The sequence below is a fragment of the Mesoplodon bidens genome (assembly GCF_964165515.1).
Source record: "Mesoplodon bidens genome assembly, chromosome: 8".
Classification (NCBI taxonomy): Eukaryota; Metazoa; Chordata; class Mammalia; order Artiodactyla; family Ziphiidae; genus Mesoplodon; species Mesoplodon bidens.
The window spans coordinates 28476634-28503765 of record NC_138165.1 but is presented as its reverse complement, the minus strand read 5'-3'; the positions used below and the strand labels follow the sequence as shown (position 1 = coordinate 28503765).

Genomic DNA, 27132 nt, shown 5'->3' with positions numbered 1-27132 from the left:
TTGTGCCAGTACCATATTGTCTTGATGACTGTAGCTTTGTAGTATAGTCTGAAGTCAGGGAGTCTGATTCCTCCAGCTCTGTTCTTTTCCCTCAAGACTGCTTTGGCTATTCGGGGTCTTTTGTGTCTCCATACAAATTTTAGGAGTTTTTGTTCTAGTTCTGTAAAAAATGCCATTGGTAATTTGATAGGGATTGCATTGCATCTGTAGAATGCTTTGGGTGGTATAGTCATTTTCACAATGTTCATTCTTCCAATCCAAGAACATGGTATATCTCTCCATCTGTTTGTATCATCTTTAATTTCTTTCATCAGTGTCTTATAGTTTTCTGCATACAGGTCTTTTGTCTCCCTAGGTAGGTTTATTCCTAGGTATTTTATTCATTTTGTTGCAATGGTAAATAGGAGTGTTTCCTTAATTTCTCTTTCAGGTTTTTCATCATTAGAGTATAGGAATGCAAGAGATTTCTGTGAATTAATTTTGTGTGCTGCGACTTTACCAAATTCATTGATTAGCTCTAGTAGTTTTCTGGTGGCATTTTTACGATTCTCTATGTATAGTATCATGTCATCTGCAAACAGTGACAGTTTTACGTCTTCTTTTCCTATTTGTATTCCTTTTATTTCTTTTTCTTCTCTGATTGCCATGGCTAGGACTTCCAAAACTATGTTGAATAATAGTGGTGAAAGTGGACATCCTTGTCTTGATCCTGATCTTAGAGGAAATGGTTTCAGTCATTCACCATTGAGAATGATGTTTGCTGTGGGTTTGTCGTATATGGCCTTTATTATGTTGAGTTAGGTTCCCTCTATGCCTACCTTCTGGAGAGTTTTTATCATAAATGGGTGTTGAATTTTTTCAAAAGCTTTTTCTGCATCTATTGAGATGATCATATGGTTTTTATTCTTCAATTTGTTAATATGGTGTATCACATTGATTGATTTGCGTATACTGAAGAATCCTTGCATCCCTGGGGTAAATCCCACCTGATCATGGTGTATGATCCTTTTAATGTGTTGTTGGATTCGGTTTGCTAGTATTTTGTTGAGGATTTTTGCATCTATATTCATCAGTGATGATGAATGACTATAATCCCTTCAAATATTTTCTCTGGTACTTTCTCTCTCTCTTCTCCTTCTGGGACCCCTATAATGTGAATGTTGTTGCACTTAATGTTGTCCCAGAGGTCTCTTAGGCTGTCTTCATTTCTTTTCATTCTTTTTTCTTTATTCTGTTCCGCAGCAGTGAATTCCACCAGTCTGTCTTCCAGGTCACTTATCCGTTCTTCTCCCTCAGTTATTCTGCTATTGATTCCTTCTAGTGTAGTTTTCATTTCAGTTATTGTATTGTTCATCTCTGTTTGTTTGTTCTTTAATTCTTCTAGGTCTTTGTTAAACATTTCTCGCATCTTCTTGATCTTTGCCTCCATTCTTTTTCCAAGGTCCTGGATCATCTTCACTATCATTATTCTGAATTCTTTTTCTGGAAGGTTGCCTATCTCCACTTCATTTAGTTGTTTTTCTGGGGTTTTATCTTGTTCCTTCATCTGGTACATAGCCCTCTGCCTTTTCATCTTGTCTGTCTTTCTGTGAATGTGGTTTTTGTTCCACAGGCTGCAGGATTGTAGTTCTGCTTGCTTCTGCTGTCTGCCCTCTGGTGGATGAGGCTATCTAAGAGGCTTGTCCAACTGGAACTTTCTTTTACCATCACTTTCCATCTAGAATTGGGCACTAATTTATCTCCTTATGACGATATTTGCCTTCAGACTTCAGTTTTAAAGAGACTGTGTGTCTTGTTGAAGGTCAGAATATTAATTAAGCTTCTAAAGGTTAAAAGCTCCACATTCTATATTTTTTGGTTTTATTATATTATAGCCTTTTTATTGTTATTATTAATTAATTTATTTATTTTTGGCTGCATTGGGTCTTCATTGCTGCACAGGGTTTCTCTAGTTGCAGTGAGCAGGGGCTACTCTTCGTTGCTGTGCACGGGCTTCTCATTGCGGTGGCTTCTCTTTGTTGCGGAGCACGGGCTCTAGGCATGCAGGCTTCAGTAGTTGTGGCTCGCGGGCTTTAGAGCGCAGGCTCAGTAGTTGTGGTGCACAGGATTAGTTGGTCCGCAGCATGTGAGATCTTCCTGGACCAGGGCTCAAACCGGTGAACCTTGCATTGGCAGGCAGATTCTTAACCGCTGCGCCACCAGGGAAGTCCCTGTATTACAGCCTTTGAAAGTGGGAAAACCTGGACAGAAATAGGTTCTATTATTTTTGCTAAAAATGCAAATACTTGTTTCCAGCACATACCCTTTCGGAAGGGTGATGTAGCTGTGCATCTCAGCATTGTGGCTGGCAGCAAGGTCCCACGCATCCTAGCATTTTGGAAAAGAATATGCTAATATTTTCAGCGCATGAGAAACTATTTTCTTGGTTATTTAAATTTTTATTTAACCTGCTTCAAACCCTTAAATACTTAAACAAGGCACTAGTTCAGTGAGCATACATATTATGGACAATTACTTTACAAATTTCTTTTAGGGGATGAACTACAGAGAAGGTGGAGAAAGGTCAAAGTTGGGAAAACTTGGAGGCTATTAACCCCAAACTTTAAAAAGAGGTCCAGGGTTGGGCTCCTCGATTTCGAGAGGAGAGACCCCTAAGGGATGTTGGCAATACTTTGGCTGCTCGTCTTGGTGGTGGCTGCATGGATTTTGCTCTGTAATGTTCATTTTGCTGTACATTTATATTTTGTACACTTTTATACACATGCAATCTATTTCACAATACTACTTCTTTTCCCCGAAGGATAGAGAAGGATCTTAAAATGCAAAGAAAAACTTTAAATTTCTTTATCTAAGGTGTCCTGTCCAGTTAAGTTCAAGTGTCCTGGTAGACAGACTCCTGCGCTCCTTTGCTTTCAAACACAGGCGTCAGAGAGCCTCCAGCTGACATTCCTTGAAAAAAGTCAGCCTCCTTTCCTGGACTGCTGGGCGGGTGACAATCCCTTCGTTGGTGGATATCGAATAGAAGTATTGGCCCTTGGTTTAATCTCTTATCAAGGTTAAGAGGATTAACCTCTGAGTATGTTTGTGTAAAACTGTAATATAAAATCAGAGAGAGTAATCCAGTTGGCATTTTCAAGTTTCCTGTTCCCACCTTCCTGTTCACGTTCTACATCCCCAAACACTGAAAAGGGTAAAGAACGTGGAGCATGAGCTCTTGGGTCCAAGGTGGTCAGCTTCTCCCAGGGTGCTGCAGCTCCCTTCCCAGCAGCCGTTTCTGCGGGCGCCCAGCTGCGCCTGGTGGTGGAAACATCCCTGCCTGAAGGGTGTGTTCTCATTCTGAGATGCCCAGTGACCATCAGGTAAACGGAGGCAGCTGTAGTCAGGACGGATCCTCTCTGTTCCCCTCTCTGCTTTTGCGACCACTCTTTGACCACTTCAGACATGTCAGCATTTTCTTTGTAATCCTTCCTATTAACAGGAGATTCTCTGAAGACTTTATGTGTGAAGATGTGATGCGGCTGCAACGCTGCTTTCCAACCCTTCAGCTGGGACTTCTCAAACCGAATGAGGGAGGCAGAAAAACAGTCAAAGGAAAGATGTTAGGACGAGGTTTCATGGCCTGTTTTCCTGTTGGGGGAATGTTCCACTTGCTACAAGTAAACTAGAGAAGAGTTCAGAAGGCTCAGGGGAGGAAAGAGAAGAGGAGGTTTCAAAAGGAGCTTGAAAAATCCATTTCTGTCTTTGAATCGTGAATTCTGACTTCCAAATAGGAGTGTGGGGTTTTAAGGGAGTTAGGAACTTGGGAGAAACTAGAGAAAACAGGAGTACCACGGAGGGGATATTCTCTGAGCCTCAAAGTCTGGTTTGGCTTCAGAATCTGGAACTGAATTTTGTCTCTGTTGCCCTCTTCTGTCTGAGGACTCTCAGGTTTCTCCCTTGGAATTTGATTTGCAGTAAAAATCAACAGTAAATTTTCTGTCTTGACTTCCGCTGGTTTCCCTTTTTATTTGAATGGGGAGTGGAGGCAAGACGAGTCCCCACCCTGTGGCTGCAAAGCTCAGTAACACCTTCACTGCTGAAATCCTTGCCGTGGATGGTCTGGTCCTGATTCTGTAACTCCCCAAATTAACGGCATTAAGCTCTTAAGAGGATGCCTTTTTGTAACCATCTCTAAGAGTTTTCATTTTCCACTGACGGCTGCTCCTGCATCCTGGCAGTTCAGCACATGAGTCTGGCAAGATGAGCTGACTCTAAGTGACAAAGTTCCAGGTCACAGACATGGACAGTGCTCCGCTCTTCCTGAAAGGGAGAGGCGCGAATGAGCCAACTCTGTCAGGGAGCCTGGCGAGTCAGTTCCTCCTTGTACAGAGGCCTGCCTCTTTGTTCTAATTTGGGAGTGCATCTCAGTCAACAACCAATATGTATTTATAATCTTTCTAGATCTGGTGCCTTCTAGAAGGAATAAAAGAAAATCCCAGCCAGAATAGTCAGTGACAGATAAAGAGAGCAAAATCCTAAAATGTTTAAGGGATGCACAACAGGCATGTAAGTCAATAAATGGGGGCAATATAAGCCCTGTTTCTATACAAGTAAAAATATCAGTAGAAGGAGAAGTCATGGAAATATCATGGTTCAATGTGGAGAAAGTTCTTTTAACTAAGAAACGTTTCTTGGAAGAGATTTTTTTTTTTTTTTTTTTTTTTTTTTTTTTTTTTCTTTTTGCGGTATGCGGGCCTCTCACTCTTGTGGCCTCTCCCGTTGCGGAGCACAGGCTCCGGATGCGCAGGCCCAGCGGCCATAGCTCACGGGCCCAGCCGCTCCGCGGCATATGGGATCCTCCCAGACCGGGGCACGAACCCGTATCCCCTGCATCAGCAGGCGGACTCTCAACCACTGCGCCACCAGGGAGGCCCGAGATTTTTTTTTTTTTAATAGGAGACTAGAGAAAAATTGAATATAAAGCCTGGTGTGATGAGGCATTCTACGCCAGGGTCTACAGCCCTGGAAAGGAGAGGGAGGTGGAAGTGGGATGAGTAAGTGAACAGGACGGGGAGGAAAGGACTCAGGGCAGAGGGAGGGAAGCAGGATGGATAAACGATGATGGGCTCCTGATGCTGATCCGAAATGCTAGGGGTGGTCAGGGTAGGCTCCTGAAGGGAGCAGCTTCAGGGTGAGAAAGAAAAACTTGAACAGGGTGTTAAAGACTAACTAGAGAGAACCAGGTCCTATCTCCAAATATGGTCACCTTCTCAGGTACTGGGCATTAGGACTTCAACATATGACTTCGGTCATGGAGGTGGGGGGACTACAGTTCAGCCCCTAACAGATCCCTAATTGCTGAGGGAGCTGTTCCATATGAGCCCTCTTACCAGGGGGGCATATGGGGCCACCGCCTTTCCCCATAAAGCCCAGGGACTGCTGTGTTCAGCCGGAGAGGGTTTGCAGCCTCACCCAGTCTGGAAAGAGAGCTCGGCCCTCGCCTTTTTCCTCCCTCCCCCTCCCACACCAGAGCAGCTAGCCCAGAGCAGAGGGGTGAGAGAGAAGACTGCTTCAGGCCATGATGGTGTCAATCAGCCTGGAGGGAAAGGAACAGTGGGAAAAAGAGCTTTGACTTGAGACGATATTAAAGGTTAAAAATAAATAAGAAAGAATCTTCAAAACCAAAAGTAATCTTTAATAACAGAAAATATCTGAAAGTCTGTGAAATGGGCTTAAACATAGTTAATGGAGCTGCCATCCTCACAGAAAGGTGAGGGGTCAGCAGGGGTGGGGAAGTTACAGGAAAAAGTGGAACTGTTTCTTGTTTATCCCCAGTGAACTGAGAGGCCTCATTATGCTGATTTCATGCTCAAGGCACAGCAGAGAACCACAAAGCTTTCTGTAGGTGAGACCCTGGGAGGCTGCCAGATTCCATCACTAGCTGAGGATTCCTCCCAGCACCAGCCCAGAGTGGGTGAGAGTCAGATTCTTGTCTCAGGAACAGAGCAAATGACACCAAGGGTTACTCAGAAATAGTGGAAATAGCAAATGTTAATCACATGGGCTCCTCATCTCCAACAACCTACCATCAGAGCTGTGCAATTCAGTACTTCGGGCTACCCAGCTGTGCAGTTGTGCCTCATGCAACCATCTTGTATACTTGGGAAGACTGTGAGCTTCATGAGAACAAGGACCATGTCTTCTATTTCATTTATATACAGAAAATACAGTCAGGACAGTTCACAGGACTTCACTGTTCCATGCCATTGCTTCTGTCCCCCGCTCCCACCCTCATCACCACACCTTCCATCCCTGCCCCTTCCCTGCCTCCTAATCCTTTTTTCTTCCTCCAAAACTCAGCCCTAGCATCACCTCCTCCAGGAAGTTCTTGGTCTGGGTTGGGTGAGATCCCTGGCGCCACTGGGGTGTAAGTTCCACGAGGACAGGATTTTGTTCATTCAGTAGGATCCTCTTTCTAGCTCCTGGAGAGGCGCCTGGCACATATGAGGTGCTCAGGAGAGTCTTGTCTTTTCAGGCAGGGAGTGTACTCTGTGAACGGAATTTCCTTGTGGTCTTGAGAGCACTTGCAATGTTCTTGGGTCATCCTGATTTATGGTGCTGGCTGGGAGCCCACCAGCATGAGAGATTTATTTCAACAAGTTGTGAAATCCAGAGCTCCACCTAGAATTCCATATTCTGAATCTGGGGAGACACGCGTGAAGCCCTATTAGGACTCAGATGCCAGAGAAGCGCAGATAGAATCGCAGCTACATCTCTAGCATTTGAGATTGATTGCCAGCCCCCTTCCTGGTGGAGTGGACAGGGTGGGCTTTCCCAGAAGCAAACAGTACACGCACGTGCTGTAAGTACTTTGCTGGGAAGCCGGAGATCCATGTACTTGCTCAGAAACGTGGGTACCCTGGGGACTCTGGGTGCCCGTGTGGTCGCACTCCCTTCTATTACTGCCACAGCCAACTGGGAGGACCAGCCAAGAGACCTCTGCTGCCTCTGTGAGGTTCCATGGGGAGCAGTGTCCCCTTCTGCCCTTTGACAGGCTGGAGGGGAAGGCAGAGGGTACTGGCAACCGCTGGACCATTCACACCTTCCCGCATCTCCCTTTGTTAATGGTTTTCAGCCCTTGTCTAGAAGAATCTTTGATTTTCTTTGCTAGGCTTGTTGAGGACAAAGTGTATGTGTGGTGTGGTTGTGAGGTAAGAGATCATCTCTTGAAATTCTTCTTTTGGTTTGTTTTTTCGAATCCCTGAATGCCTGTAGGTTTTGAGTTTGTATTCTCCAGGTGCTGGAGTTTTTTTGCTTATTTGTCTTTTGGTTCAAATATAAGCAGCTTAAATGTTTCTTTCCTTTTAAAACGTCTACCTGCAGTTTCTTCCACCCAGTCAACTGTGGTGGAATAAAGAGCCCTGGGCTATAAGTCAGGAGACAGGCTGAGTTTCACCTGGGTTGGTACTTTGCACCCAACGGGTTTAATTCAATTTTCTGAACTAGCTTCCCATCTGCAAAGTGAGGGCTTTGCGTGAAGAAGAACCTCTCAAGTAGAAGGAAGCTTACGGTCAAACAGACCAACCTCTAGTAATCCCTAGGCCAAACTTTCAGTCTGGAGTTACTGTGGTTTGAGAGCTCTCACTGGCTCTCTGTTGTTCATTGGTCTATTGCACCATGCTGTCCAGTGTGATATAAAATGGTCTATTCATCACATTTTCAAAAGTAAAAAGAAGCAGGTTGTCTTAGACCATTGGGCTGCTATAACACAATACCACAGACTGCGTGGCTAGTAAACAACAGAAATTTATTTCTCACCCTTCTGGAGGCTGGGAAGTTCAAGATCAAGGCACCAACAGATTTGATGCCTGGTGAGGGACCATTTCCTGGTCCATAGTTGGCTGTCTTTTCACTGTGTCCTCAGATGGCAGAAGGGGCGAGGGAGCTCTCAGGGGTCTCTTTTATTAGGGCACTAATCCCATTGATAAGGGCTCTGCCTTCATGAATCAATTAACTCCCAAAGTCCTTACCTCCAAATACCATCACATTGGGGGTTAGGATTTAGCATATGAATTTGTAGGGGGTGGGGAACACAGACATTTAGTCTACAGCACAGACAACATTAATTTTACTAATACATCTTTACTCAACATATCAAAAATATTATCATTCAATAAGTAATCAATATAAAAATTGAGATATCTTACCTTTTTTCTTTTTTTAAACTAAGTCTTTGAAATCTGGTGTGTATTTTTTACTTACGGCACATCTAGTTTGGACTAACCACATTTCATGTGTTCTGCAGCTACCACGTTGAATAACATGGTGGCTACAGAGAAGCGCTGCCCTAGCCACAGATGTGCCTCATTCCTGCTCTCAAAGAGAATTGCAGAAATGCCAAAGAGCCCTTCTTGCTGGTCCTTCCAAAGAAAATAAATTCTTGTTTCTTCATAAAATAATATTTTACTGCATTCAGACTTCAGCCTGTTTCCCAGTATGTGAGAAAAGTCAGTGTTCTGGATTTGCAGAGTTCCAGCACAAGCTTGTTGAAAGTTCCCTTGGCTCTCTTTGCAGAGATAGAAAGGTCCCATATCATCAGTATCAAGAGCAATGTTTTCCCAAGTGTGTTTCATGAAACTCTAGGTTTGTGGGATGTGATGAAGTGTGAGGTAGAGAAGAGATTTCCATGGTCAAAAAGCGGGGAGGGGGCTTCCCTGGTGGCTCAGTGGTTGAGAGTCCGCCTGCCGATGCAGGGGACGCGGGTTCGTGCCCCGGTCCGGGAAGATCCCACATGCCGCGGAGCGGCTGGGCCCGTGAGCCATGGCCGCTGAGCCTGCGCGTCCGGAGCCTGTGCTCCGCAACGGGAGAGGCCACAGCAGTGAGAGGCCCGCATACCGCAAAAAAAAAAAAAAAAAAAGCGTGGGGAATACTAGGTATTAAATTCCATAAGCATCTTTACTGCAGAAATATCAAGAGATGGCTCTCCTGTACAGGGCTTCTGAAACCAGGAAGGTGCTTTTTTGCGAAAAGCATCTTGAGGGTCAAGAGTCAAGTGGGACTTACTGAGGCATTGCTGATCAGAAAATTTTCTCCCTGAGTCTTTTCCAGGGCAGTCTTCCAGTGTGGATCTTAAATCCATTTCCAAAAGTTCTTCATGCTTTCCTAGCTCTAGGGACCCTGTTGCTGCTGTGTCCTTGAAAGACAAAAACCAAAGTAACCTTCACTAATGAGTTGTAATAATGGCTCTAATATTGGGAAAGTATCTGTTCTGAATCAGATCCACTATCTTTCCTCAACACATTTTAATACTTTTTTCATAGCTCCTAAATGTGACAGTGAATGTACATTTTATTTTTAAGTGGCAGTACAGTTGAGGGCCATTTTATTTCTTTAATGATCTTGTCAAGTACAGCAAATATGGCAGCTTTGATTTTTCAAATGGTCAGAAATGCAAGAAAAACAAATTCTGCTTCTCTCACCAGAATCCTTCTTATTCATAGAGAAGAAATATGTTCCCATTTAAGATGAAAGGTTCTTTGCATTTATTTCATAGCTCATATTGAGGAAAAGTCTCAAGGCCATTTACGGTTTATTATTTCATCCCACTACAAAATCTCTTTATCATGGGGCTTTCACGTCACCCTCCCTCCTCCCCACCTTACTAAAAGGTAACTCCAGGCACTTCAAATAAAGTGAATTAGAAACAAAGCCATCATAATTATAATCTCTCTACTTAGAAATGGATCACAGCTTAATGCTTTTTTCCCCAGGAATTTGGGTCATGTTAATAAAAACTATTTTTCTCTTTAGAACACAAGACCAGCTTCTAACAGTCTGGCCCATATGTTAGAAGCATATAAAAGTTAATCATTTTGCTCTGGTGCCAGCGTGTTGTGTGCGAAGAGAAGCTGTAAACCACAGCTGTGTGGAGTAACAATTGTGAACTTTACTGGCTCGCACATGTGAGATGTCAGTAAACTAAATAAAATGTCACTTAACTTTACTGGAGAGTTGGAAGTGGGAGAGGAGCGCTAAGATTTTATTAAGGTTTGCATTTAGTAGAGTGGTTCCATTCTTTACGTTTCACAAGGATAGTTCTAGTTACACAAAACCCAGATCAACTGTTTTCCAGATGATTAGGTTTGGCTTAGCCACAAGGATAGTGATTGCTGGGTAATCAGTGGGAACTGTGTGCAGTTCACCTGGTTTGGTATGTAAATGACTAAAAAATTCAGACATCATCTAAAATCAGTCGGGTTCAATCAGTTTGATCAGGCAGCAGTCCCCTCAGTTACTCAGGGGTTTCCTTTGAATGTGGCCAGAAACCCTGAAACAACGACAGAATCTTTAATTAGGCCATCCTAGTTGATGGGCCCTCTCAACATCACTGCTCATTGCTCTGCTCATATCTGCTCAGCAGATATCTGACCTTGGGCCGTAGGCTTGTATACTCTTTGCCGCCATTTCCTTTCTTGGTGAACCGGGGACACGGCTCACAGTGTTGTATTAAATAATTCATTCTGTACACTTAGCATAGTATCTACTACATTGTAAACATTCAATAAATGTTAGTATTTAAGTATTGTTAACTCTTTGCTGATCTGGAGCAGAGGGACAAATATAGGGCAAAATAAGTGGATTTCTACATGTATTTCCTTATCTCTGATGAATTGTTTTAAAAGACAGTAGATAATATTATACAGTACTGTGGGTTCTCCTCCCTCCCTCCCTCCTTTCTTCCTTCCTTCCTTCCTTCTTTCCTTCCTTCATCTCTTTCTTTCTTCTGAGAGTTTGTGATTTCTTTGTTTTAAAAATAGTACCTTAAGAATATAGACAGGAAAGAATAAAATACACCCTCAAACCTTAAATCTTCAGTTTATTTACTTTCTTTTCTAGTCATCCAACCCAACATTTAGTGAGTTCTAGGCAATAGAAAATCGGATAGTCTATAAAACTCTGATTAACCGAAATCCCTAATTGATAACGTTTTATAAATCTCCAAATACATGCTGAAGAGAAGGTCACTAACCTGAGTCAACTGATTTAGCTTGAACTAGAACTCCGTGGCCAACTAGGACCTCTAGGGGCTCCACGTGGCTCTAATCAAATCCCCTAGACCAGCAACATCTACATCTCCACTCGCCACTGAAACTCTGTTAACTATAAATTTAACGGGAACACTTTATTCCCAAAACTCAATAAACATTCATCCAGCCTTCTGGATGATGAAACCCAGATACTTAGAAGGCAAGTAACTCATTCAAGCCCTCCTAACAAGTAAGTGACAGAGCTGAGACAAACCCCAGGTGGTTCGACCCTAGAACTCACAATCTTAACCACTTCACCTCTGCAATCCAGGCCTCAAATAGCTTGAGCAAAGTTTCTGAAATATGAAGGGAGAGTGGTATGGCCAGAGACCAGCAAAAAGTTCAGGGTACGTGGAGGGAAGTGAGGTGAGCTGGGGCTTGCTCCTAGAAGGGCATTGGATGTCATGTTAAATAAAATTTAATGCCACACATTTTATTCCTTCCCTCATTCATTCACATATATTTATTGAGTGCCTACTATGTGCTAGGTTAATTATGCTAAACACTAGCTATAAAGTGGTAGATAGAATGGACTTAGTGCCTGCCCTAATGGAGCTTAGACTCCAGTGAGGAGTCACAGACACAGTGTTAGCTTCATGGGTAGCTTTCAGTGTCACATCAAGGAACATCTAGGCATTCTTTAGAAACATTTAAATCCTAAATCTATTTCATTCAGGCTTATTACTCATCCATGGTGCTATTGAATACACTAACTCTGTAGAATGGTTCACAGTCAATTGCTATTTCTTTGGAATAATGAGCCATAGTGTTCTTGGATGACTGAAGGAAGCATCTGTGATACTGAAGTTTTCCAAGAGATGGTAGATGTGATCCATCTATAGAAGGCAAGGATCTACTGTATATAGAATAGCTAACTAATAAGGACCTACTGTATAGCACAGGGAACTCTACTCAATATTCTGTAATAACCTATATGGGAAAAGAATCAGAAAAAGAATGGAGATTTATGTATCTCCATTCTGTATATATATATAACTGATTCACTTTGCTGTATACCTAAAACTAAGACAACATTGTAAGTCAACTATACTCCAATAAAAATTTTTTAAAAAAAGAAGGCAAGGGCTTCCCTGGTGGCACAGTGGTTGAGAGTCTGCCTGCCGATGCAGGGGACACGGGTTCATGCCCCGATCCGGGAAGATCCCACATGCCGCGGAGCGGCTGGGCCCGTGAGCCATGGCCGCTGAGCCTGCGCGTCTGGAGCCTGTGCTCCGCAACAGGAGAGGGCACAACAGTGAGAGGCCCATGTACGGCAAAAGAAACCCCCAAAAAACAAAAAAACAAAACAAAAAAAAAAGAAGGCAAGGGTAGAAATCATCTTAAATGTTGTTCTGGTACATTGGAGCATCTTCGATAAACTTTTTTTTTTCAGCATCTACTATATGTAGGGCATTTCACAAATCTTCTAGCAGGTGCTAAAGAAATTTTTTTTGAATTAATGAATGGGAATAGAAATTCTTAGTGCCTGGCTTCAGAGACCATGTGACCTATATAAGGAAACAAAGCATTTCTAAAGGTAAATACCAATAGAAGGTAAAATATTTGCACTGATTTAAAAGGACTCAAAAGGGCTCAGACACAAGTGCACTAAATAACTGCAGCCTCTAGAATTAGCACAGAATTGTGATGCTTGTAGAGTTCCTTCATCAGATGAATCTTTTTTTGTTGGCCTTTATTCTCAGTAAGGTCTATTCTTTCAAAGAAAAGTCAGTAATTAATTGCATCCCAAGTCTGCAGGATAAGACTTTAATTTAGGAAGATTTGGAAATCAAGCAGTTATTCTGGATGCTATGCCACAGTTCTATAAAGCCAAGTTCTCAAAAAAGCAATGTCTGTACTTACGAAATAAAACTTACGTTAACTGCATCCTTCAACACCATGACACATAGCAGGTTCAGTAGAAGAATCTTTCTGGTCAATGCCATTTTATGAACTGGTAAAAACAAACAAATCTGAGAGAGAGAGAGAGAGAGAGAGAAAGAAGAGAAGAGAGAAAAGAGAGAAATATGTGGTTGTGTTTGTGTCCAAGAAAACCTGTGGCAGTGTAGCTCAGATGTGAGTCACGCTGGCCAGTTAGGCATGTTATAAGCTTTGCTTCCTATAGAGTGTTGCATTTCTCAGTATGCCTGTCCTTTCTTTCTGGATTCTTAAGCTGCTACATTTTTTCTCAAAGAGATACACCTGAATGTTCAGACTAGGTCCTTTAAAAAGGCGCTAGGTGATATGAAATAGTCATTCCCTGAAAGAAAGCAAAAGAATTGGTAAGTGGGAAAATTATACTTGGATACCTACAGATCAGAAGTTAACCTTGAATGCTTTCAGAATCTCAATCAAAAAAAGGTTTATATAAGTGATGATTGCATTCATATTAGCACCCAGCTTTTCAAAATGACTGATATTTGCTAATATGCAAACTGAAAGAATCGTAATTTTTTACTAAGAGAATACATATTATGAAGATGTTGAAGATGTTGGTGCAGAAAGAATTCAGCAAGAGGCAGAGTGACAGGTAAGGAAGGAGTTTATTAGTATAGGACGCTTGTGAGAGATACGAGCAGGCAGGCAAGGGAGTGCCACCCCAAGAACTTAGTGGGCTACAGTTTTATAATCAAAGGAAAAATGAGGAGTGGGAAAAGACCACTTTTTTTTTCATTCTTGAGTAAACTTCAGGCTTCCATCATCAGCTCTTCCTCCACGTCGGGCAGGGGAGTATTTTGTCCCTACATGGTCAAACCGGGACTGTCATGGCACTATGGAAATGGCCCAGAAGTCACTAATATGTACTAAAATATGGCAAATCATCTCAGGTTTTAGTATAATGTCATCTTTCCCTATAATTTTGTTTTTAGTGCATGCAGAGGAGCGTGTCCTAGGAATCATTAACTTATCTCACTGGGCAGGATGTGGGTCTCATTCCTCCGTTGTCATATTGTTTGGGGGCATGTCTCATGCTTCTGTTGCATGGTTTTGTTGCTAAGCAAGCCCACTTGGTTTAGTTGTTTAGCAAGCCTGCTTTCTTGAGTGATCATTAACTTACAGGGGTCTCCTATACTTTTTTCTCTACTTACAATCCGCTAGTGGGATTAACTATTTAATCACCTACTTTGTTCTTTTCCTCTGTCCTATCACCTCGAATTACTTAATCTTAAAAACATTGTTGGTGGGAAGCAAAGAACTATACCTCTGTCCCCTCGCTCATGTGCTAAGGAAGAAGAGTGATACACAAATTAGAGATCTGAATAAGCTTACTTTAGTCACAATAGCAAGGGAAGGAGGAGGAGTAACTAGAAAGAGATGACAGAAACCGAGCCGTTGTTAGCTGCTCATGGCGAGCAGCTGTGAAGAGAACGCTGGCAAATTAAATATCCAGGCCTCCATCAAATCATTACTTAGGCTTCCTCCGTTTATCTAAGCCACATTATCATCACCGTCCTCCCCCCTTCCGTTGCCTGCCAGACTGTGAAGAAATAACACATCATGCGGATTTTAGTTTTATCCTCTTTATTTTGTTCTTTCTTATTTTCTCCACCTCAGCAATCTCTTAAAATGTATTTCACAGACTTAGATAGACCTTCAGACCTGAATGGAAGCCCAACACTATTCAACCTTTTTTACTCCAGTTTGCATCCACAGATATTTCTCTTACTCATGTGCTTGTTGGTCAGCTTGATGTTGCTTTTTTATTAAAAAAAAAAAAAAGACTCTAGGTTTTAGAACAGTTTTAGGTTCTCAGCAAAATTGAGAGGAAAGTACAGAGATTTCCCATATACTCTTTGCCACTATACTTGCACAGTCTCCCCCATTATTACCATCCCCCACCAGAGTGGTACATTTGTTACAGTTGATGAATCTACATTGACACATCATCATCACTCCAAATCCATTATGGTTTACGTTATGGTTCACTCTTGGTGTTGTACGTTCTGAAGGATTGGACAAAGGTATAATGACATATTCATCATTATAGAGTCATACAGAGTATTTTCACTATCCTTAAAATCTTCTGTGCCTTGCCTATTCATCTCTTCCCTGGATCCATGAGCTTTTTATTATCTCCATTGTTTTGCCTTTTCCAGTTGGAATAATACAGTATGTAGCCTTTTCAGATGACTTTTTTCACTTAGTAATATACATTTAAGGTTCTTCCATGTCTTCATGATTTCATAGCTCATTTTTTTAGCACTAAATAATCCATTGTCTGGATGTAACTCAATTTATTTATCTATTCACCTACTGACATCTTGGTTGCTTCCAATTTTTGGCAACAGGGATTTCTGTGCAGACATGTTTTCAACTCCTTTGGGTAAATACCAAGGAGCGTGATTGCTGGATCGTATGTCAGAGTATGTTTATTTTTGTAAGAAAGCACCAAACTGTCTTCCAAAGTGGCTGCACCATTTTGCACTCCCATCAGCAATGAATGAGAGTTCCTCTTGCTCCACATCCCTGGCAGCATTTGATGATGTCAGTGTTCTGGATGTTGGCTATTTTAATAGGTGTGTAATGGTATCTCGTTTTAATTTGGATTTCCTTGATGATATAATGTGGAGCATCTTTTCATGTGGTTATTTGCCATCTGTGTATCTTCTTTGGTGAGGTGTCTGTTAAAGTATTTGGCCCATTTTAAAATCAGGTTGTTTGTTTTCTAACTGTTGAATTTCAAGAGTTCTTTGTGTATTTTGGATAACAGTCCATTATCAGATGTGCCTTTTGCAATTTTTTTCCCTGATGTTGCTTTTCAAACAATATTGTTTACTACCCTGACCAGCTCTCTAATCTACAGCCTAGGTGAAGTTCTCACATGTCCTGGCCACAGATGTCACACGGTCTTTTTTTGGTACTAGGTCAACATTACACTGTTCTTTGTAGTTCCCTCTTGCAAGAGTCCACCCCTCTTACACCACATTGCCTGACATTGATCTAGATGCAGCTGCATAGCAGAGAGGGTTTGTTCCATGGATGCCATGGCAAAATGCACGTGAGTGGAGGACCACTAATCTACTCCAACTTCTCATTTGATGTGTAACACAGGTGAGTCATAGAGAGGAGTGATCTGAAGTCAATGGCAGGCCTGGAATAAGAATTCAGGTTTCTCAATTTTAAGTCTAGTGTTCTTTTCATTGCTTCTAGGCTAAAGAGGGAGAACTAAAGAAGCACTTATAATTCCAAGCACTCAATCATCATTCTGCAAAATGTGAAGTTAACAGCCTCTTGTTTCTGAAGCCCTGTGTGGCTTTCTCAGTCTTAACTGAAAACACAAGGAAACATAATGTTACGCTTTACACAGGGAAATCTATAACTGACCCACCATGAATAGATAAGGTGTGTTGAGCAGAGCTTTTAGGGAGAGATGTTTTATCTGTAGTAATCAGTTTATTCTCTCTTGCCTTGGCATTTTATTTAGGATTCTAGTCTTGGACTATGGAATGTGAGTTCCCTGTGTTGCAACAACCTGACCCATATGAGATTTTACTCAAGGCTGTGGCCCCATTAACACTTGTAGTAACTAACAGGTATGAGTCCTCTAGTGGCTTGTATCCAAACCCTTCACCTTTGGCCACACAGTTGGATGAGTATCTACCTAAAGGCCACCGGAATAGCAAAATTAGCTAAGCTTTTGTCCATGGTCCCACCAGTAGCTTATGATGTCTTAATAAAGCCTTCCTTTTCCATGTTTTTGCCCTCCAAAAATTTTTTACAAAAGAGTAATTTCTACTCAGTTTTCAGAGTTTCTCCTATGACAACTGTTTCTTAAAAGTAATCAGCCTGAAATAATAATACTATCAAAGAGGTATATTTTGGTGTGACAAATTCTGCTCCCCTTCATATGTAAACATTTCACCTGAGTGAAGTAATACATTTATCCATCCATGAAGAAATTAGATCAGGATTAGTTGTCAGAGAAGAATAGTAACCTGAAGGTTGGGAACATAGACAGGGAGAGTCTGCGGGAAGATTTCCAGGTTAGGGCAAGGAAATAGGGAGAATTAGTTGTTGCGGGTAAGGAAGAGACACAGCATTAAAGCCGTGTTGCACTTTTGGAAGTGGGAATAGGAATGTGAAAAGCCGTGTGGGGGATCTTGAATATATCCTTTGCCTAAATTATAGTTTTGTCCAGGACTAGCCATGGTTGGACTAGAAACTGCTCTGCTGTGTATGGATGTCGCTCTGAGACTGGAATAAGCAATCCTTATGTGTCAGTGATATGTGGGTGCTGGCAGATATGCGTGTGTGGATTTCATTTTTTTCTCAATGGGTTAAATAAGTCTTCTTGGATAGATATTAACAGTCTAGGCTCCAGCACTTTTGTGAACATGTCATGTAACTTGGCAGCCGTGTTATTTCCAAGTAAACTCCAAGCAAAACATGAGGGGAAGGCAAACAATACCCAGGGCTTTTCAAAACTAGCTCTATCTTTATTAAGATAGGCTGAACTAGCACCTTCCACCAATGTGGCAATAAAATGCAGGAAGCAGAGAGCCTCAGCTCCACTGTTGATTGAGTTAAGAAGGGGAAGCCTGATTGCCTCCTTGACACATTCTGATGATTTGGTACAGTTGTTTGCTGTGTGACATCCTGTTTATAAGTTTTCAAGTTTAAAGAGCAAAAGAGTTATTATATTTTCCTCAGCTCTACAATTTTGAAATCTCTGGGCCACAAATCTTTAAAGCTGTAGTTCCAATTCTAAATGAAAAAAAAAAATCAGTGAAAACCTTGGTTTGGCTTCCTTCAAACAGATAGTCTAGAGGTGTTCACTGTGCAGAAATTCCTTAAATTTCCAGACAAATATCAATTAAAAGTAGATACAGAAAAGAGGAAGAGGTTTCTTTTGGACATTGAATTTCCCACATACGTGGTAAAGGCTAGGTTGTGCATTCAGAAAAGAGTATTTGCTATATGTGCGTATCTTTCTTCATTAGAACAGCCTGGAGGACAGGCTGATCTCTTATTTCTTCCCTCCACAAAACTACAGCCCCTTCTATATATATAAAATTTATCCGTGTTCTTTTCTTGGGAAATTAAGTAGGCTGGGAGCTCTTCTACCTCCCCCCTGCCCGTTTATTGATATTAACACTCAAAGCCATAGATAAATGCCAGGAGAGAAAGTGAAAACTGTAGAACAAAATCTAACATTACACTTTCTTTCTTGGCCTCCTACAGCTGTGTCATATTTTTTGTCACTATTTTAATTTACCTCAATGTATCAAATCTAAAACAAGTCTTTGTTATATAGATTTAGGATAGATCAGTATCTAAGTGTTTTTTTTAAAACATACAAAATACTATAGTATGTTTTATACAACTACTAAATTTAACCCCTTGCCTTTTAATTGGGTACAGTGTTATTAACTGAAGTTAGAGCATTTCATTCACTGCAAGTATCACCCCATCATAGGTCTGTCCCAAGGTGACTCTCTAACCATTACTCACACTGCCTGTTGATTAGACAAAGTGGAGTTCATTGCTCACCGCATTAAGGGAGACCACCACCTCTCAAAGCTTTGGCAGTGTCTTGGAGAAGGAAAGGCAGGGTCAGAATTTGTTGAGAGATCAAGTTTGATTTAAGGCGGGTCTTTCTAAGTGAGAGGGCATGATTAGGATTGTGTAAAGATCACACACAATACAACCAGTCCGTGATTGGTGGAAACAACAAGGTGAGGCTTTTAAAACAAGGGATTCATAGAATCATAGGGCTTAAACTGTCTTTGGACATTTTCCATAAAAGAGTTAATGGGTCTTGGGTCTTTCGGGCAGTTCTTGTAATGAACAGTCAAACCATGAACTGTCTAGACAGGAGACTCCTGGAAGAAGAAATTCATGCTAATGGAGACTGGAATAACATAAGGTCATTCTCATGTAGACAGGAAGGTGTGATTTTGGTGTTCAGTATCCAAGCTTACTGTAGGGTACAACATTCTAGTTCTCAGGTCTACTCAGATAATCTGGTAACAGAATAGCTGAAGCACTGGATATTTTCTTTGCAGCTCCTTTTGAGTAGCATTTGACACAAGCCTTTTACTTTTCAGCGTTGCTTTGCAGTCGTTTATTAGCCTATTTCTTGTGTTACAGGAAATTTCCCAAACAAATGCCCCCCAGCGGTTACCACCAGAACCCTGCAACCAATCTTTTAATCCCAGAGGGGGCAGCAGAGGGAAGCCAAGTTCCAAGCAAGATTATTTAAAACAGCAACCCATCATCTTGGGCAATTCTTAAGAGGCAACTGAAATCATGGGTGCTGGGTGCTTTCCAAGAGCTGAAAATCCTCTGAAGCAGGCAGGAAATTGCCATCTTTTAAAAGTTTCAGCTCTGTCTTCAGACCACTTGTCTCTTTCCCTTTAAGTTGGAAGCAGGGAAATTATGTGGGATCATTGCAAGCTCCTTTTTAGAGTCTTTCCTAACCCAGTTCCCACGTAGGATATAAATTCCATCCAAAGCCTCTGACATCCGTTTTCGCTCCCCAACACACGTCAGGCAGTCACAGGAGGGTGCTCTGGGGCAATGAGGCATCCTTAGCAAAGAGACTGTCTGGGGGGTGAAGCAATGAGGATGCTTAACATTTGAAAGAAGTGTGAACACTGTATTTACATTTAAATTAAAATGGAAACTTCTTATAGGTAATGTTTCTGAAAGGTGTGTGTGGCACATCTGCCGAGGTCTATTGTTTATTCATGCTGTAAATCCTTTGAAATGTGTTAAAATGCTTCCCACTCATTATAAAGCTCCTGCCACCCCTGGATTACGACTTTGATGTCACCAATCCTGCTTCAAAGGGTTCTTTCTGGGCTATTAATCACAGTTTAGCCTCTGAAGATATCGCCAGAGAAAACATTTGGACATCTTTGTGCTAGACTTGCTAAAAACTTTGAAATCTTGAGTGTCTTGCAAATGCACAAATTGCAGCATTTCCTTTCATTGACAACTTTTTATTTTGCTACAGGATCAAATGACATTTTAGGTAAAAATGCAAACAGATCTCTTGGTTTGGGAGGTTAGGGATGAGAGAGGAGATGAAGGGTGGGTGGTGAGGAAGGGAGATGGGAGTCTGAACAGGCCATTCAGACCCTTCAAAGGCAAAACGTGGTAGGAGTTAAAGTGGCCAAGACATGGAGGTTCAAGATGGAGTTGCCTTATCATTTTTTCTCAGCTTTATATTTTGAACAAACCAGTGTTCACAGTAGCCAATTAGTGAGATTCTCTGTTCTTCTCTTACCTTCTACTCTCTGAGACCTATGTGAACTGTTCAAGCAAATCATCATCATCATCATCATCGATGCTAGTAACACAAAGTGAGCACTTACCTTGTACCAGCTGTGTGTTGACAGTGCTTTTCGTGAATTATTTCATCCAATGCCCATAAACAGCTCTGAGGATTAGGTAGTAAGTACTGTCTTCATGTTGTAGACAAAGAAACCAAAGCTCTGAGATGTTAATTAACTTGTTCAAAGTCAGCCCCTATGACTCAGAGGCTGTCCCCCCTGCCTAACTAACTCTCTCTTCATCAGCTGTTTCAATGGGGGTGGTCAGGTTCCTCCCTTCAGGCTGAGGGACCCATACTGACAGACCTGCTTATCAGTCTATACCTTAAATCCTGGCAGTAGTGTTCTCTATCGCCCACCTTCTCTTTCAGGAAAACTCCCAGCATCTTTTTTTCTTCCTTATTTGTCTCTTTCAGTGACTGGTAAGCCCTAATTGGAGACTTTTTGTGGTAAAAACTTATAACGTGAAATCTACCCTCTTAACAGACTTTTAAGTATACAGTATGATATTGTTTACTGTATGCACACTGATGTACAGCAGATCTCGAGAAATTTTTCGTCTTGTATGACTGAAACTCTGTACCCATTGAACAACAGCTCCCCATTTCCCTGTCCCCCCAGCCCCTGGCAACTACCTTCTCCCCCTTGCTTTTATGAGTTTGACTGCTTTTGGTACCTCACATAAGAAGAATCTAACAGTATTTGTCCTTCTGTGACTGGCTTATTTCACTTTGCATAATGTCCTCCTGGTTCATCCGTGTTGCCCCAATGGCATGGTTTCCTTCTTTTTCTAAGGCTGAATAAATATTCCATTGTATGTACATGCCACATTTTCTCTATCCACTCACCCTCTGACGAATAGTTAGCTGTTTCCACTGCTTGGCTATTGTGAATAATGCTGCAGTGAACATGGGATGCAGATATCTCTTCAAGATTCTGCTTTCAGTTCTTTTGGATAAGTACCCAGAGGTGGGATTACTGGATCATATGGCAGTTCTAGTTTTAATTTTTTGAAGAACCTCCATACTGTTTTCCGTAGCAGCTGTACCATTTTACATTCCCACCCACGGTGCACAAGGGTTCCAGTTTCTCCACATCCTCGCCAACACTTGTTATTTTTTGTTGCTGCTGGTGGTGTTTTTTATGTAGGGAAGGGAAAATAATTTTCCCTCTACCCTTCTAGGTTCTTAGCTGAGACACCCCTGTAACAAAAAGATTTAATGGGAGAAAAACAAACAAATTTAATAACATGTATACCTCCTGTATACATGGGAGATATCCAGGGAAAACTGACTAAACTCCCCGAAATGGCCCAAGCCACCAACTTAAACATTATATCTAGCTAAAGACAAAGGATGTTGGGGAGTGGGGAGGCTGGTTATTGGAGTTGACTAGGAAAAGCACAGTAAACAAGGGTAAGGTTGTTATGCAAATGTAAGTTGGTGCCTTCTCCATTGAGAAGAGTTCCTAGAGGTTTAGAGTCATCTCTTTCTGGTACAGAGAGGGAGACACCTACATATGGAGATTCCCCTTGTAAATTTTTCTTACAAAAGGGTAATTTCTGCTCAGTTTTCAGAGCTTCACGTGTGTCTGCATTTTAAAAAAAATAACCAGCTTAGAGTAATCAGTATGTCAAAGGGGCGTATTTTGCTCCTCTTCATTTATAATGGCCACCCTAACAAGTGTGAGGTGATACCTCATTGTGGCTTTGATTTGCATTTCCCTGACTGTTAGTGAAGTTGAGCATCTTTTCATATACCTGCAAGCCATTTGTATGTCATCTTTGGAGAAATGTCTATTCAAGTTCTTTGCCCATTTTTTAATCAGCTTATTTTATTTTATTTTTTGCTGTTGAGTTGTAGGAGTTCCTTATATATTTTGGAAATTAACCTCTTATCAAATATATGGTTTGTAAATATTTTCTCCCATCTCTGGGTTGTTTTTCCCCCCTGTTGATGGTATCCTTTGCTTTGCAGAAACTTAGTTTGATACAGTCCCAATTGTCTGTTTTTGCTTTTGTTGCCTGTGCTTTTGGTGTCCTATCCAAGAAATAATTGTCAAGACCAGTGTTAGGAAGATTTTCCCCTGTGTTTTTTTTCTAGGAGTTTTATAGTTTCTGGTCTTACATTTAAGTCTTTAATCCAGTGTGAGTTGATTTTCCAGTATGATGTAAGATACGGTTTCAGTTTCATTCTTTTGCATGTAGATGTCCAGTATTCCCAACACCATTTGTTGAAGAGATAATCCTTTCCCCATTGTGTAATCTTGGCACCCATGTCAAAGATTATTTGACCATGTGTGCATGGGTCTATTTTTGGGCTCTCTATTCTGTTCCATTGGTCTGTATGTTTATCTTCAGGTCAGTACTGTTTTGCCATATTGTTTTGATTACTATAGCTTTATAATATATTTTGAAATCAGGAAATGTAAGGTCTTCAGCTTTTGCTTTCCTTCTCAAGATTGTCTTGCAGTCCTTTGTGGTTCTATATGAATTTTAGGATTGTTTTTTCTATTTCTCCAGAAATGCCATTGAGATTTTGATGGGGATTGCACTGAATCTGTAGATCTCTTTGGGTAGCATGGACATTCTAACAATATTAAGTCTTCTAATCAATGAACACAGTGAAGGGTAACAGAATATGCCACCCCAAAATATGCCACTTCGGCATTAAAATTATTTTAAGCTGAAGGCAATTGAGAAGAAGCAGATACAAGAAAAGGTGCTCTCCCTTCCCCCTATTTGCCCAAAAGCAGGGCATAAATTTGTAAAAATATGCCCCCTCTCCTCTTTACCCAGAAAGCACATAAATTAATCACCAGAGACAACTCTAGACGCTTATCAACTCAAAGACAGCACCAGAGGAATCTATATAACGAATTAGCCCTTATCTTCCATTAGCTTCCCTATATATTTACCTTCCCACAATTTCCCACCCCTAGAAACTCAAAGTTCTTTTCCTTTGTCTTGTCACTTCTTTATAAATTTATTGTTCTTTTGTTAAGATGTTATGTAAGCCCAAGTTCTAACCACCCCTTTGAGTTACTCATCCCTAAATACTCCTGTGTATATGTGTGATACATGCGTTAATAGACTTCTGATTGCTTTTCTCTTGTTACTCTGTCTCCTGTCAGTCTAATTTTTAGGGCCTCAGCCAGTGAACCTAAGATGAGTAGAGGAAAAAGGTTTTTTCCTCCCCCACAATGGAATTGCTTTCCTTTTACTTTTGTTTTACAGTTTTCAGTATACAAGTTTTCGCCTCCTTGGTTAAGTTTACTTCCAAGTATTCTATTCTTTTTGATGCTATTGTAAATGGAATTGTTTTCTTAACTTCCTTTTCAGATTTTCATTGTTAGTATATAGAAATGCAACTGATTTTTTTATCTGTTGATTTTATATCCTACAACTTTGTTGAATTTATTTGTTAGTTCTGTTAGGGGTGTGTGTGTGTGTGTGATCTTTAGGGTTTTCTACATATAAGGTAATGTCACCTATGAACAGAGATAATTTTACTTCTTCCTTTACAATTTGGATGCTTTTATTTCTATTTCTCACCTAACTGATCTAGCTAGGACTGCCAGTACTATGTTGAACAGAAGTGGTGAGAGTGGACATTCTTGCCTTGTCTTAGAGAAAAACTTTCCGTTTTTCACTGTTGAGTACGTGATTTGTGGGCTTTTCATATATGGCCCTTTTATGTTGTAGTAATTTCCTTCTATTCCTAGTTTAAGTGAATTTGAGACCTTTTGTCCTTTCTTATTTGCTTATTAAACTAATATATATTCAAATTATATTACAAATTATTTATAACTTATAATTATTATAATTTACTTCCAATTTATATCATTGAAGTTTCAAAATTCAAGTTTTTCCAAATTTTTCAAATTCAGAGCAGATCAGTTAGAACATTCTGAAAAATACAAGGGCACAAAGAGAAAAATTACTCATCATACTACTGTTTCACTTTTCCTTTGCGTTAACTTCTTTGTCTTTTTTGCTCAGGTAACTTGGCCCAGACAAGAGCCAGGATAACAGCAGCCTCAAGATCTTTGCCTCCGCATTTCAGTGCTGGGAGACCCAAGGTAAGTAGTATGTTTGTCCTCAAAATACTGTGGACGACAAGATGTTCCCACCCTGGGGATTATCCTAGGTGGGCAACATTAGTTTCCTTTATCTGGCCCACTACCTGGGCAGTCTGGAAGAGAGATTGAAGGGATTTAGGAATCAGGGGTTAGGAAATTTGAAACAACACTGTGGAATCCTTTGCAATCCTGTGTCAGGGAAGAAAAACTTTTCTTCTACCCTCTTAAGTTCAGTACTTGGGGGAATGTGAATTAAACTGACATATTAGCAAGAGAAAAAAAATACTTTAATCATATACATACAGTAGTTCACCAAATAAGTGACTCAAAGGGCCAGTTAGATTTTGGGGCTTATATACCATCTTAATAGGAGATGAAGAGAGGAAGAAGGACGTTTCTGGGGCAACAAATGACTTTTGGGAAAAATAAATGGTCCTTTAGGAGAATAGAAGGGAGGTATAACAGTTTTATGACAATGTCTATTTAGGCAATTTCTTATCCCAGTGCTGACTTCTCATCTCTGGTGATAGGAGTCAATCTTCTCTGATTGCAAAGCTCCCCTCTCAGAGGGGATTTGACACAGTTGAATTCTTTTGGAAGCCTTTGCTTTTAGGCAGATAAGGGGAGTTCCAAAAAGCTTCTTCTTGCGACTGTTGATTCTTACATGTCTTCAGTTCAAAATAATCCTTATGCCACTGTGGCATATCTAGACCCCTTCACCTGATTTTCAGAAATATCACTTAAGATACATGGGCTTCCCTGGTGGCGCAGTGGTTGAGAGTCCGCCTGCCAATGCAGGGGACGCGGGTTCGTGCCCCGGTCCGGGAAGATCCCACATGCCGTGGAGCGCCTGGGCCCGTGAGCCGTGGCCACTGAGCCTGCGCGTCCAGAGCCTGTGCTTCGCAACGGGAGAGGCCACAACAGTGAGAGGCCCGCGTACTGCAAAAAAAAAAAAAAAAAAAGATACAGAACAATGACACTTGAAAATTGTTGACACTTGAAAACAAAGTCCATCTAGGAAGAGATAAAGCACTTTTCCTTGAAGCTATCACCAACCTACAGAGGAGGATAACAAAAGGAGTCAGTAGGGAGGAAAGAAACCAAACCCTTTCCTATTTCTCTGCTTTGCTCTCTGAAAAATGAGCGGTGCACTTGTCCATGCAAAAGCGGTGTTAGAAGGGTTCCGAAATATCCCGCTGTAAAATATTTTTAACTCTTCCATCCTTCCTGATAATGCTTCGCGCAAATCTCAAGGACTGGCTGGTTAATGCTCACTGTATATACTAATACTAACACCAAGAGACAATAATGTTAAAGGTGATGGAGTAATAAACAGGTCACATCTCTGAATTTTCTTACCTTTTTGTTTACATTGAATATTAAATAATTCACTTAATAAAGAATGATCAATACAGCTGCACATAATACCATTGACTATTACCCCCAAATTGATAGAGACATACATATCTATACTTACTCCCTCTCAGAATAAAAGACCTGCACATAAATAGGGATTCAGATCATCTTTGTTAACAATAATTTTTATACCCACATTGTTAGTACAATCCTGTGGAATATTCTACTTTTCAACCTTGTGAATTTGTGGCAAGATGTTAGGGCTATTTAACATGAGTTATATGGACCTCTCAATGAGATTTACAGAGAAGTTTCAGTGGTTATGAGAGCCTCTTGATATTACATGTAAAATGTTGTTTGTATTAAATACAGTTGATTCTCATTATTCACAAGACTTATGTAAAGTTACTGTGAACACTGAATCAGCAAATCCTAAGCATTGCTCCTAGAGGAAATACACAGTTAGGTTCCTGCAAGCCTCTGGTTATGACACTTTTGTCAACTAATTAATACATAATTTTATATTATGTGTGTTTCTATTTAAAGACACTTTATTTAATACAATTGACCCTTGAACAACATGGGGGTCGGGGCACCAACTCTCCACACAGTCAAAAACCCACATATAACTTTATAGAGGGCTGTCTGTATCCACGGTTCCACAGATGCAGATTCAACCAACTGTGGATCGTGTAGTAGTACTGTATTTACCATTGAAAAATATATGTGTGTAAGTACATCCATGCAGTTCAAACCTGTGTTGCTCAGGTCAACTAGATACTTTTTATAAATAATTATATGTAGTATTGCTTTGTATAAAACAATATTTCAAGTACAGTATTTGTATCATTGAACTCAAGGCCAACGGCACTATAACTCATGCCTTGAACAAAGCTAATCTAACACACAAATGTTCTCCAACAGGCACATGACAGCCTCCTTCCACTTAGGAACACTAGACAGCACTTCAGCACTATGATTAGGGGCTATTTTTTTAAATAAATTTATTTATGTTTTATTTTTATTTTTGGCTGCGTTGGGTCTTTGTTGCTGTGTGCGGGCTTTCTCTGGTTGTGGCGAGCAGAGGCTACTCTTCGTTGTGGTGCGTGGGCTTCTCATTGCGGTGGCTTCTCTTGTGGAGCACAGGCTCTAGGCTCATGGGCTTCAGTAGTTGTGGCACGTAGGCTCATTAGTTGTGGCATGCGAGCTCTAGAGCACAGGCTCAGTAGTTGTGGCGCACGGGTTTAGTTGCTCCGCGGCATGTGGGATCTTCCTGGGCCAGGGCTCAAACCCGTGTCCCTTGCATTGACAGGGGGATTCTTAACCACTGTGCCACCAGGAAAGCCCCAGGG

General features: G+C 41.1%; 1 protein-coding gene across 1 annotated transcript in view; it reads left to right on the top strand.

Moving 5' to 3' along the window:
• MYO3B (myosin IIIB) overlaps positions 1-27132 on the top strand; it is a gene marked incomplete at both ends in the record, with an annotated part of 389659 nt that overhangs the window by 203625 nt on the left and 158902 nt on the right. The window contains one exon of the mRNA XM_081243223.1: positions 24345-24424. Within this exon, the coding sequence (XP_081099349.1) occupies positions 24345-24424 (80 nt within the window). The remainder of the gene's footprint in view (positions 1-24344; positions 24425-27132) is intronic.